Consider the following 13,934-nt stretch of genomic DNA (forward strand, 5'->3'; position numbering starts at 1 on the left):
GGTGTTGAACTTCCGTGACTTTAAAGCATGGAGCTAAATCCAAAAGCCAAAGTAAGCCTAACAAAACACCCCTTAGTCAAAGTAGTTCCTTATCTTTATTCCGGGATGAGTCAACGACTTCACTTAATAAAATGGAACTTCTACTCAGGAAAATTAAACATTTGTTAGAAAGAAGCCAAAGTTGAGTCCATCCATTCAGCAATATCATACATTCAATGATTCAAGTGAAGGGGTTTGCTGGATGCCAGACAAAACTCAACAGTTCAAGAAAATATAGCTGAAGTATTGTCCAGATAATATGGATTTTCTTCTCATTACCCAATTGTCATGGGGAATTACAAGGTCAGAATCCAAGATGCATCACCTTCCAAAACCATTCTGTTAGTAAACTGACCCAAAATACGCTGACCATGCCAGGAATCCAGATTTTAAGAGCACGCAAAAGCACCTAGTTCCCTGTGCTACATGCAACAAGAAGCATCTCCTGACCTGACCTCTAACCCACAATGACCAGAGGCTCGTCCGCGGTGTAACCTTTAGAGGTGATATCCTTCGGCAGGCCGCCGCGTAGTATCTGTACCTGGAACACCACCTCCTCTCTGGTGCCAGTCACAAGCTCGAAGACACAGGCATCGTTGACCTGCAGCCGGTTGTCGACAGCGAAGTCCATCCAATCTGCATCCAGCCTTTTCGTCTTCAAGTCACCACAGTAGCGCATGGCCCATGACCTCCCACGGCAGATGAGGGTGGCGGAAGTGCGCTCCTCCGGGAGGTGCTTGTGGAAGCGACCTGGAATGTACTGGACACAAAGCAACATCATAATTGTAGTAAACGGGTCATTTCTGCAACTACTGAGTATTTGAAGAATTTGTTGCTGTCTCATACCAGCTGAAACGGCTTCTGAACATGAGACCTTGACAGAATGACGGTGAAGAAGGGGTGGTTGCAGGAGAGTGGGGTGGTCTCACAATCTTCGCTGGCATCTGGAGCTGGTGACAGTGAGTTCTCGCAAGGCTCTACTTTTGGTTTGATGGGGTGTGCATCCGGCAGCTGCTTTGATGGACATAGAGGGGTCTCCATCTGAAAAAATTAAAGCGATCAACTTCCCACTGTTAATGTCAACTCCATGCAGATTTTGTGACCCAGTTCTTTCTTTTCAAATGTCATAGAGGAAAAACTTCCTATGAATCTGTACTGCAGAAAAAGCTTTGATCTTGACAGTGAGCATGAGAGTGAAAATTATCTGTCCTCATTTGAGTCATTTCAGAAACATGACAGTGAAAGAGGGAGGAGTAGTACTTGCTCATCTTTCACCCGATCAGGCAAGGGAGAGGTCCCTTGTACATCTGCCAAGGGCAAATTAGCAACAAATCAATCTCTCGTGATGTAACTATCAATCTAATTAGTAATGAAGAACATTATAGTAGAATTCCATACTGGAGAAATGGTGAAAGTACTATGAGAACGCAGAATAAGATCTGAAAGTGCTCATCAGGCTGTCTGACTGGTTTTTTTAAATAGTTGCAGCGGGTTTCCCACATTATCTGTAACACTGATGTCATAAAGCCTAGGACTAAATTTAGGAACATTAATTTCTGTTGATCTGTAGATACGTTTAAAAACCATTGTAGTTCCCTTGGCAATGGCATCCTAGAGCGGCAGCACGTTTTCTTGGATAAATCCATTTTAATTATTTCTGGATTTCATAAACAGTTTAATCAGCAACGTGGAAAACAACATGGCACCGGACTGACTCAGTTAGATCAAATATTGAAGAATGTAGCAACAAACGCTAAGCATCCTCATTTCAGGACGAACTGTAGTACAATGTGTAACTACTCTTCCACATCATTTTGAACTTATTCCATTTGAACTAGACAAACTTGCACAGGATATGTCGCAGGGTTCGGACTGTAATGGAATGCTAAATGATGGGCAGGGAGGTTGAACATTTCTTAAGAGAGGGTGTAATTAAACATAATAGATGCATCTGAAAAGAAAACATAGAAAATTAACGTTTATAAGGAAAAGAAAAAGGAATATGAATTTAAAACCCAAGAGAGAGCATAACTAGTTAAAACTGAAACAGCAGCAAGCAAAAGCATTATTGACACATTCAAGATAGAGTAGCAAGCAGACAATTCAGGCAATAAATATCAAGATCTCCAGAATTGTTAACCATGTAGTTGACCTGTACGATCGATCTAATGAAATCACGGTATGACATAAATAGACCATACGTTTTGATAACATGGTTGAGGATATTCTCAGGTCACGTACCAGACGATTCCATACACCTTGACTGCACAATACGTTTGCATTGGTCGCCATCCTGCAAGAGAAAATTCAGTGATTAGGCTTACTAAGTAGTGCCCCTTGACTCATACCACTCGCTGTTATACATACACAAGTATATAATTCCATGGTTAGGCTTACCAGTCAAGAGACAACAAGCTGTTCAAGTACTCACTCTAGGAATGCGTTCTAAATAATTGTTTAAGTGAGATCTGCTAGCCACTGACGAAAAAGAAGGTTTGCAGTGTATTAGAGGAAAATTCCTGATTATCACTTTGTAATTTGGACATGGGATTATTGCTTTGTACTCCCTCTGTAAAGAAATATAAGAGTGTTTAGATCACTAATATTTCAGTAACACTCCAAGATGAAAGCTTGGAAAGTCTTCTCTAACTACTGAATTAACAGGGCTTGCAAGCATTCCATCGAACAGAAGACTGAAGCAAGAAAGTGTTTAAGCAAGCCACACACGAATAGGACTCCATGATTTGGCTTACTGATCCAAACACAACAAACTACTCTAAGTGTTCGCTCTTCTGAACATTTGCCCAAGGGAGAGCTGCTATTATGTCAGTACTGAAGAAATAGCAGAGTTTGCAGTGTCTGTACTCTGTACCCTGCACTAGAGCAGAAAGAGGAGCAATGGCTGGTAGTGGTAGGGCATCTAATCAAATTTGGACTTGAGATTGTTAGTTTTCACTTTTCAGAAAGACCACTCTTGTTAGTTTTCGGACAGATGAGAGCATTAGCAGCAGCCAGTGATTAGCGGCGGCTTGCAGGCATTCTGTCGAACAGAAGATTGACAGGAGACGCGCGGAAAGGGGATGGAGAATGTCTCACCGGCGGCCCGCCTTGGCGCGTTGGCGGGGGCAGGGAAGAGGGCGACGGCGTGTGCGGGTCCGTGGCGGAGAGCGCAGAAGCCTGGCCTTTGCGGCGCTCCAGCTCGCGGCGGATGGCGAGGAGCTTGCGGCGGAACGTCCTGCCGCCGTCGGGGAGGCGGGCGGCGATGCCTCCGTGGATGCTGGCCTGCATGCGCTGCAGCCTCGCCTGCAGCGCCTGGTCCGGGAGATGGCGCAGATCGTCGCTGGCGACCACCGCCTCCGCGTCCTCGTCCGCCGGGGAGCCGCCGGGGAGCGCGGGCTCCGTCGAAGCCGCAGCCATTCCGTACACGGAGTAGTTTCAGAGAAGCAGAGAGAGAGAGAGAGAGAGAGAGAGAGAGAGAGATGCGGAATGCGGAGAGACGGAGGGGGTGTGGGAAGAAGACCACCGGACTCCCCGATGGGACGCGGCTCGTCTGACGTACGGGCCACACACTGACATGTGGGCCAGGACCCACCCATCAGCGGCCCAACGACAGGGGCCATACATCAGGGGATCCGGCTCCGTGTAGTAGTAAGTACGAATTCTTCAGGATATCTCTGCTACATAAATCTTTGCTATTACTTCAAAAAAAAACATGAGATTCCCATTTCATCTTTCTTCTCGCCACTCATTTTTCAATCTTTTATATATACATATGATAATCAATCACATTAGTTTACTTACCTTCCGAACCCATTCTACTTTAATTTACTTATCAAATTTCTAATCAAAATATAAAGTAATTCACGGTCATAATTTGACAAACATTTGTTTACACAATTGCATTATTATTGACAAGTAAATCACAAGCTAACATACTAAAATATTTATATCCCGTTGCAACGCACGGGCATTGTTCTAGTAAAATTGAAATGTTCACAAGAGAGTGAGGGACGCCAATCAATCTATGGTTACATGCTTAGAGCATCTCCAGCCGTCCGCCCCCCCCCCCCGGGGCTTGAAAGAGCGCCACATAGGGGCACGCCGGCTAAAAAATCAGTGTGGGGACGATCGGTTTCCCAACCGCTGCCTCCAGGCATTGCTTTTGAAAAAAATATATTAAAAACATACTCGACCAAACATGACACAGAATTCAGCGAAATTTAAGTGTTCCATCTTTTTTTACATATTGAAAACATAATCTACTGCTGCACCCCAACTACTACTACTACTACTGTCGCGCCGCCGCCCGCTGCACCGCCTACAGATTGAAGGCGATGTAATCATCACCGTCGCCATCGTCCTCCTCCTTCTTCACGTGGCCACCGTCCCTGCTGCACCCCTACCCTGGGTCGCCTCGGCAGACGGGTATGACTGGCAGCGGTGCCTCGTCGTCGCTGTGTTCGAGGAGGATGACGCCGCCCTCGTCACGGCCATGCCGTCGAGCGGCGATCTCCTCCAAGGCGCGGCTGGTGCTCCATCTCCAGCCGGTAGTAGTCCTCGCACGCCCACTTGATGGCGGCCTTGTCGGCAGTGGCCATGTCGTCGTGCTTGCTCTTGACGGCGACAAGCCCCGACTCCGTCTTCGGCTTGACTAGACAGGAGGAGGAAGCAGAGGAGCTACCGCCGCCCTTGTTGATGACGAGGGCGCCGCCCGAGCAGCGTCTCCACGGGCTCGGACTTGACATTGGCGAGCGTCGGCGAACTGGAGGAGGAGGAGGAGGAAGAGTACCCGCCCGCCATGCGCCTCGGCAGCCAAGGGTCGCCGCTCCGGCAGGGGACCGGGGCCGGGGTCGCTGGGTACTCGAATGGCGGCTCGTTGCCGCCCTCGAGGTGCTCGAGGACGAAGTGGAGCGTGCACCCGGGAACGCCCCACCACGGGCGGTGGCTGTCGGTGTTGTGGACCCCCCTCACTGGCCCGTTGTTGGTGGAGGCCAGCTGTTCCTCATGCCGGCATTGGAAGTACGCCGCCCACTGCGTGTGGTTGTTGGCGGTGTACTCCGGGTGGCCCCGCACCTCCTCCGGCAGGGAGGCCCGAATGCGCGCGATCTCGCCGTGGAAGCGGTCGTTGTTGGGCTGCAGGGGGACGAGGACACATCCGGCGGTGAGCCTCCGCAGCCCCAGCACGCGCATATCAGGTGGAGCTGAGTAGTTGGCCTCGTGGAGGAGGTAGGCCTCCCACTCGTGCAGGTGGAGGCGGCTGAAGGCGTTGGCCGCCGCTCCATCATCAGGGAATCGCTCCTCCATCGGCGGTTGTAGACGCTGCAAGCGGGGGAGATAAGAGAGAGAGATGAGATGGAGCGTCGGCGGCGAGAGAGGGAGTGCGGGCGAAGGACAGTGCGTTCACCGGCGAGGGAGGCGGGGTGGCTTTTATAGCGGCTGGGGGCGGTAGACGTGTGTACGCGTGGCGGGAGGGGAGGGGCGTGTCGCCATGCCATCACTGCGCCGCCCATGCGGAATCAATGGAAGGCTGACCGGCGGCAACCTTGGTATTGAGTCCCCATGGGAAAACGAGAAGATGAGGTAGACGAGATGCGGCTGGTCGCTGACTCGGCGGGTCCACCGGGCTTTCCCGCCAAAAATGTTTCTCCCGGCGCCCCTGGGCGACCCCCCCCCCAGCATGCCGGGTTTGGCCTGGTTCCGCTGGCGCCAATCTCGGGCCTAACCGGCAAAAATTGGGCTTCTAGAGGCACGACTGGTGTCGTGGACTTAACACGACAGATGCCCTAGCGAAAGGACTTAGGTGTGAAGCCATCGCCTATAGGTTAGCTTGAAGGGGTTAAAACGGGACAAAGGACACAGGGAGTTTACCCACGTTCGACCCCTCTCAATGAGGTAAAAGCCTACTCCTGCTTTCGGTTGTATTACTTGGGTTTCGATTACCAGGGAGCGAATACGCTTGACCTAGTTCTCGATCAGTTGTTTCTTGAGTTAACCCGCTGCCGGGTCACCCCTTTATATACACAGGTTGACGCCCGGGGGCTTACAGAGTCCCGGCCGGCTCATACACAACATGTCTGGCTCGGTAACTAACTAAGCTTGCCTTACAGTACAGGTTAAACATATGGCGGTTCATCCTCTTGGGCCTCAAGTCACCTTTGAGTCTCGGGCCTTCAATAGGCTTGCTTCATGATATGCCATCTTCATCTTTAAGTCGCCAGTGGTATGACCCAGCCCCTCCTGGGCGGGTCATACCCAATAGTTACATCCCAACAACTGGCCCGTTTTTTTAGCACAGGCGATAAAAAATGGCCTTGGGGGCCTATTGGGGGGGAGGGCAAGTGGAGATGCTCTTAGGAGGACACGGTGGTATCCTCACCTCACTAGGGTTCAAGTTCCCGTTGACTATGAAGATGTCCGTGACGACTTCGTCAATCCTAGGATGATGTGCCGGCTCAGTCCCTCGGAGGTGCTCATAGTTACTATGTGTTCATAGGGATGAGTCATGAGTGTATGTGTGCATGTATATAAACGTCTATATTTGTACCATGTTCAGAAAATAAGGAGCGAGGGGACGAACATAGTTGACTAAGTAACATTTTTTTGTTGAGTTAATTACACTTTTTATGCATAAACGTGCGTACAGATTCATGTATAAACTGAAAAAATGATACAAATCAATCTTACAGCTTGTATTTCAAGTACATTTCCGTCCGTTGCTGTATGAGGCCCACATGTAAGTGGCACAGAAATAAATTGAAATGTAGCAAAAACAACCTCACGGCAGCAGGACTCGAACTCCACACAATGCCACGGACACTCAAGGAGCGAGCCATTGCACCACAGCTACTCTTTGCTGTCGTTGTAGATAGACAACATCATTTATATGGATAGTAAACAATTGATTTGAAGTCCAAATAGACCCTGGACAAGGGTTTGAACAAGTTTCTCTCCTTTTCGATTTTACTCCGGGAGGAATCTGAAAGCCTGTTTCGGAATTTCTCTCACACGGATAGAATTGTGTTGAATGATGTGAACTTGAGGTGTAGGCATTCAAGAAAGGGGGAAGTTCTTGGTCTTCAGGAATCCACAAGTATTCATGGAATCACCCAACATTTTTTTTCTCCTTTCTTTGCCTTGGACAAATACTCCTCACTTGCTGTGGTAGATAATTGAAGTGGAATGGCTTGATTGGCTTGCAAATGGATGAATGGTATGTTGTGATTTAGTTCGATTAGTTGAAGCCACGAAGGGGCATAGGTGTATATATGGGGAGAGATTCCAGAAACCTAGTTTTAAAAGTAACTACCCCATAAGTACTAGAAGAAAAAACTTTTGGAGATTCCAAACACGTTCAACATTTGAAGGACCAAGGCATGTTCTGGAACCAACCATGAAACACTGTACTCAGAACTACTAGGCGAAAGTAGAACGGTGGTTCCAGATGGCAAATGTGGCTCATTTCTACCGCAATAGAACTGACTTGGAAGTAGTGGCGAAGCTTCATGGGGGCCAACCTCGGCCATCCCCCCCCCCCACCACCCATCAGCTCACAAGTAAACAAGCCTATATCCTTTGTATTAGGCCTATTTTTCACTAAAAATCAACCGTAAACAACTATGCCCCTGAAGCCCATGGCCCTCCCATGCTTTTGGCTCAAGCTCCACCACTGCTTGGAAGTACCAGGTATATCCGATTGCTCGAAAGTAATGTAGTTGACAGAGCGACACCCAAAAGGGAAATCTGCGGAAAAGAGCTAAGTCATAGCTCAAAAGTATCGGATAAGAAATCTAAGGAGGTACTGGAACTTACATGTGACCAAATAAAAAATGCAAACCAAGAGGCTTGCAGGTGTCGGATAAAAAGGTTAAGCTCGGAGGTGCCGGAGCTAATAGAGATTTGTATCAAACGGATAGCCTCGGTAGTACGTACTGGAACCAAACAATGCGGTGGTTCTGGTGCTATGCAATATTGTGTTTGAACACTATGAAGATATTAACCCTAAGTGATTGGTGTACCGAAAGAAGAATCTTAGGATATACTGAGGCTTTCTAGAATTTTAGGTGGCTAGATTGGATTCTTTGAGGACATTTAGAATCTTCCATGAAGTTTCATACCAAAGTACCTTTGCTTGTGCCCCTCTTAATGTCACGGTTGTCCTATACTCATTGTGAATCTTAGATTCACCATAAGTGTATAAAGTACACACTACAAGCTTGAGGCAGACAACACCATTGAAAGATGTTGATTGGAGCCATAGCAAGTGGAGATGCTCTTAGGAGGACACAGTGGTATCCTCACCTCACTAGGGTTCAAGTTCCCGTTGACTATGAAGATGTCCGCGACGACTTCATCAATCCTAGGATGATGTGCCGGCTCAGTCCCTCGGAGGTGCTCATAGTTACTATGTGTTCATAGGGATGAGTCATGAGTGTATGTGTGCATATGTATAAACGTCTATATTTGTACCGTGTTCAGAAAATAAGGAGCGAGGGGACGAACATAGTTGACTAATCAACATTTTTTTGTTGAGTTAATTACACTTTTTATGCATAAACGTGCGTACAGATTCATGTATAAACTAAAAAATGATACAAATCAATCTTACAACTTGTATTTCAAGTACATTTCCGTCCGTTGCTGTATGAGGCCCACCTGTAAGTGGCACAAAAATAAATTGAAATGTAGCAAAAACAACCTCACGGCAGCAGGACTCGAACTCCACACAATGCCACGGACACTCAAGGAGCGAGCCATTGCACCACAGCTACTCTTTGCTGTCGTTGTAGATAGACAACATCATTTATATGGATAGTAAACAATTGATTTGAAGTCCAAATAGACCCTGGACAAGGGTTTGAACAAGTTTTCTCTCCTTTTCGATTTTACTCCGGGAGGAATCTGAAAGCCTGTTTCGGAATTTCTCTCACAAGGATAGAATTGTGTTGAAAGATGTGAACTTGAGGTGTAGGCATTGAAGAAAGGGGGAAGTTCTTGGTCTTCAAGAATCCACAAGTATTCATGGAATCACCCAACATTTTTTTCTCCTTTCTTTGCCTTGGACAAATACTCCTCACTTGCTGTGGTAGATAATTGAAGTGGAATGGCTTGATTGGCTTGCAAATGGATGAGTGGTATGTTGTGATTTAGTTCGATTAGTTGAAGCCACGAAGGGGCATGGGTGTATATACGGGGAGAGAGTCCATAAACCTAGTTTTAAAAGTAACTACCCCATAAGTACTAGAAGAAAAAAAAATTGGAGATTCCAAACACGTTCAACATTTGAAGGACCAAGGCATGTTCTGGAACCAACCATGAAACATTGTACTCAGAACTACTAGGCGAAAGTAGAACGGTGGTTCCAGATGGCAAATGTGGCTCATTTCTACAACAATAGAACTAGCTTGGAAGTAGTGGCGAAGCTTCATGGGGGCCAACCTCGGCCATCCCCCCCCCCCACCACCACCCACCAGCTCACAAGTAAACAAGCCTATATCCTTTGTATTAGGCCTATTTTTCACTAAAAATCAACCGTAAACAACTATGCCCCTGAAGCCCATGGCCCTCCCATGCTTTTGGCTCAAGCTCCACCACTACTTGGAAGTACCAGGTAAATCCGATTGCTCGAAAGTAATGTAGTTGACAGAGCGACACCCAAAAGGGAAATCTGCGGAAAAGAGCTAAGTGATACGTCTCCGTCGTATCTATAATTTTTCATTGTTCCATGCCAATATTATTCAACTTTCATATACTTTTTGGCAACTTTTTATATTATTTTTGGGACTAACATATTGATCCAGTGCCCAGTGCCAGTTCCTGCCTGTTACATGTTTTTGGTTTCGCAGAATATCCATATCAAACAGAGTCCAAACGGGATAAAAACGGATGGAGCTTATTTTTGGAAAATATGGAAAATTCGGAAGGAAAATCAACGCGAACCAGTGCCCGAGGTGGTCATGAGGCAGGGGCGCGCCCCCCCTTAGGGCGCGCCCCCTACCCTCGTGAGCCCACCGTAAGGCGGTTGACACTCTTCTTTTGCCGCAAGAAAGCTAATATTCGGAAAAAAATCACGGCGAAGGTTTCAGGCCAATCGGAGTTACGGATCTCCATATATATACGAAACGGTGAAACAGAGCCAGAACAGAATGCAGAACCAGAGAGAAACAGAGAGATAGATCCAATCTCGGAGGGGCTCTCGCCCCTCCCATGCCATGGAGGCCAAAGACCAGAGGGGAAACCCTTCTCCCATCTAGGGAGGAGGTCAAGGAAGAAGAGGAATAAGGGCCCCCCTCTCCCTCTCTCCTCCGGTGGCGCCGGAACGCCGTCGTGGCCATCATCATCATCATCACCGCGATCTTCACCAACACCTCCGCCATCTTCACCAACATCTCCATCACCTTTCCCCCTCTATCTACAGCGGTCCACTCTCCCGCAACCCGCTGTACCCTCTACTTGAACATGGTGCTTTATGCTTCATATTATTATCCAATGATGTGTTGCCATCTTATGATGTTTGAGTAGATTTTCGTTGTCCTATCGGTGGTTGATGAATTGCTATGATTGATTTAATTTGCTTGTGGTTATGTTGCTGTCCTTTGGTGCCCATCATATGATTGCGCGTGTGGATCACACCCTAGGGTTAGTTGTATGTTGATAGGACTATGTATTGGAGGGCAAGAGTGACAGAAGCTTCAACCTAGCATAGAAATTGATGCATACGGGATTGAAGGGGGACCAATATACCTTAATGCTATGGTTGGGTTTTACCTTAATGAACATTAGTAGTTGCGGATGCTTGCTAATAGTTCCAATCATAAGTGCATAGAATTCCAAGTTAGGGATGACATGCTAGCAGTGGCCTCTCCCACATAATACTTGCTATCGATCTAGTAAAGTAGTCAATTGCTTAGGGACAATTTCGCAACTCCTACCACCACTTTTTCACACTCACTATATTTACTTTAGTTGCTTCTTTACCTTAACAGCCCCTAGTTTTATTTTCGTGCTCTTTACTTTCTTGCAAACCTATCCAACAACACCTACAAAGTACTTCTAGTTTCATACTTTTTCTAGGTAAAGTGAACGTCAAGCGTGCGTAGAGTTGTATTGGTGGTCGATAGAACTTGAGGGAATATTTGTTCTACCTTTAGCTCCTTGTTGGGTTCGACACTCTTACTTATCGAAAACTGTTGCGATCCCCTATACTTGTGGGTTATCAAGACCTTTTTCTGGCGCCGTTGCCGGGGAGCAATAGCGTGGGGTGAATATTCTCGTGTGTGCTTGTTTGCTTTATCACTAAGTAATTTTTATTTGCTGTTCTTAGTTGTTTTCTATCTTTAGTTATGGGTAGGAAACGCAAAATACCAAAAAAATAGTTGTACCTACTGAACCAATGGTTGAAGAACCACTCAAAATCTATCACACTGCTGAAGCTTTTTACTTGGATCATCTTCGATCCCTTTGTGCTCGTGCCGAAACCCCAACTAGCTTAGTTGAGGGCAAATCTTTAGATGAGCATGCTTGTTATGTGCGACACTGTATATCTGAAAAAGGAAAACTATTATGGGGTCAAATTCAACGTTTGCAATGCTATGCTTGGAATTTATGTGAAATATATGATTTTACTTGTTGTTCTGAAAACCCTAAGAAACACCTTCCCTATCAATGTGAGTTTAGTGATAATGGAATCGTATCTTCGTATGCTAAGGGTGTTTACAATTACTATGATGTTCAACAAATTGAAGAATTTGTTGCTTTTGAGGGTGCTTATGAAATTGCTTCTTTGATTGAAAAGTATGGTGCTACTTTTCACAAATCTGAAAATTTTGCTATACTTAAATATTGCTATGATAATTATGCTTCTAATACCTATGTTAAACAATATATTGAGGAATACTCCGCTTTCCAAGAAGAGACTAATATTTTGCAGGAGTCTATGGTAGAAGAAATTGATGAAACTGTGAGCTCATTGGATGAAAAAGATGAGGAAGAGAGCGAAGAACAAAAGGAGGAAGAATGGATTGATCACCCGTGCCCACCTTCTAATGAGAGTAACTCTTCAACTCATACATTGCTTAATTCCCCTTCGTGCTTACCGAAGGATGATTGCTATGATGACGGTTATGATCCCTTTGATTCTCTTGAAATATCCCTTTTTGATGATGCTTGCTATACTTGTGGCCAAGATGCCAATATGAATTATGCTTATGGAGATGAACTTGCTATAGTTCCTTATGTTAAACATGCAATTTTTGCTATTGCACCCACGCATGATAGTCCTATTATCCTTTTGAATTCTCCAAACTACACTATATCGGAGAAGTTTGCTCTTATTAAGGATTACATTGATGGGTTGCCTTTTACCGATGCACATGATGATTTTGATGAGTATAATATGCAAGTTCTTGCTGCTCCTACTTGCAATTATTATGAGAGAGGAACTATATCTCCACCTCTCTATGTTTCCAATATGATAGAATTGCAACAAACTGTTTATACTATGCATTGGCCTTTACTAGGTGTGCATGAATTGTTCTTTTATGACATGCCGATGCATAGGAAGAGAGTTAGACTTCGTCATTGCTTGATATATGTTGCTTTGTGCTCACTACTAAATTACAAATCATTGTTAATTAAAATTGGCTTTGATATACCTTGGGATCCGGGTGGATTCACTACTTGAGCACTATATGCCTAGCTTAATGGCTTTAAAGAAAGCGCTGCCAGGGAGACAACCCGGAAGTTTTAGAGAGTCATTTATTTCTGTTGAGTGCTTTCATATAGTTTAAAAACAACAAAAATAAAGAGGGGAACCCAAAACTTTTCAAAAAGGAAAGTGAAAGTGAGAAAGACAAGCACTGTTGAAGTGGGAGAGCTCCTTGAACTTTGTTCATGCTCACGGCAACTTTGTGAATCTTGATTACAGAAAATTTTCAACAAAATAATTATCCCCTTGTAAAATTCCATTGTATTATAAAAATAATGTGCCAAGGTTTGCCTTTAGGATGTTTACATTTGCTTGATGGTTTGTACGGTGCAGGACAGAAACTTTGGCTGTAGTGCGTGATTTTACATTTTTAGCTGGAACATCAAATGGTTCTGAATCTTTTTGCACTGTCTTCCTATACAAATTGTTTATTTTTCCTAATTTTGGTAGAATTTTTCAAGTATCAGAAGTATGGTGAATTTTCAGATTGCTACAGACTGTTCTGTTTTAGGCAGATTCTGTTTTTGATGCATAGTTTGCTTGTTTTGATGAAACTATCAATTTATATCAGTGGGTTAAGCCATGAAAAATTTATAATACAGTAGACACAATGCAAAAACAAAATATGAATTGGTTTGCAATAGTACTTATAGTGGTGATTTGTTTTATTATACTAACGGATCTTACCGAGTTTTCTGTTGAAGTTTTGTGTGGATGAAGTGTTCGATGATCGAGAAGGTCTCGATGTGAGAAGAAGGAAGAGAGGCAAGAGCTCAAGCTTGGGGATGCCCGAGGCACCCCAAGTAAATATTCAAGGGGACTCAAGCGTCTAAGCTTGGGGATGCTGGGGAGGCATCCCCTCTTTCTTCAACAAGTATCGGTATGTTTTTGGATTCGTTTTGTTCATGCGACATGTGCAATCTTGAAGCGTCTTTGCTTTAGTTTTCATGTTTCTTTTTTGCACCATGCTGGTATGAGATAGTCCTTGGTTGATTTATAGAATGCTCTTTGCACTTCACTTATATTCTTTGAGTATGGCTCTATAGAATGCTTCATGTGCTTCACTTATATCATTTGAAGTTTGGATTGCCTGTTTCTCTTTACATAGACAACCGCCATTTTTAGAATGCTCTTTTGCTTCACTTAGATTTGTTAGAGCGTGGGCATATCTTTTGTAGAAAGAATTAAACTC

The 13,934-nt window shown here is 45.1% G+C and overlaps 1 protein-coding gene across 1 annotated transcript; it reads right to left on the reverse strand.

Moving 5' to 3' along the window:
- Positions 1–202: 202 nt before the first annotated feature.
- Positions 203–3,559, reverse strand: LOC125521922 (B3 domain-containing protein Os01g0234100-like). Its single transcript, XM_048686984.1, has 5 exons — positions 3,136–3,559; positions 2,281–2,332; positions 1,300–1,346; positions 886–1,080; positions 203–799 (listed from the first exon to the last, which is right to left on the reverse strand). Exons 1-5 carry the CDS (start codon positions 3,454–3,456, stop codon positions 497–499), a joined length of 918 nt encoding a protein of 305 aa, XP_048542941.1. The 5' UTR covers positions 3,457–3,559; the 3' UTR covers positions 203–496.
- Between the last annotated feature and the right edge of the window lie 10,375 nt (positions 3,560–13,934).

The sequence above is a fragment of the Triticum urartu genome, chromosome 7 (assembly GCF_003073215.2).
Source record: "Triticum urartu cultivar G1812 chromosome 7, Tu2.1, whole genome shotgun sequence".
Taxonomy (NCBI): Eukaryota; Viridiplantae; Streptophyta; class Magnoliopsida; order Poales; family Poaceae; genus Triticum; species Triticum urartu.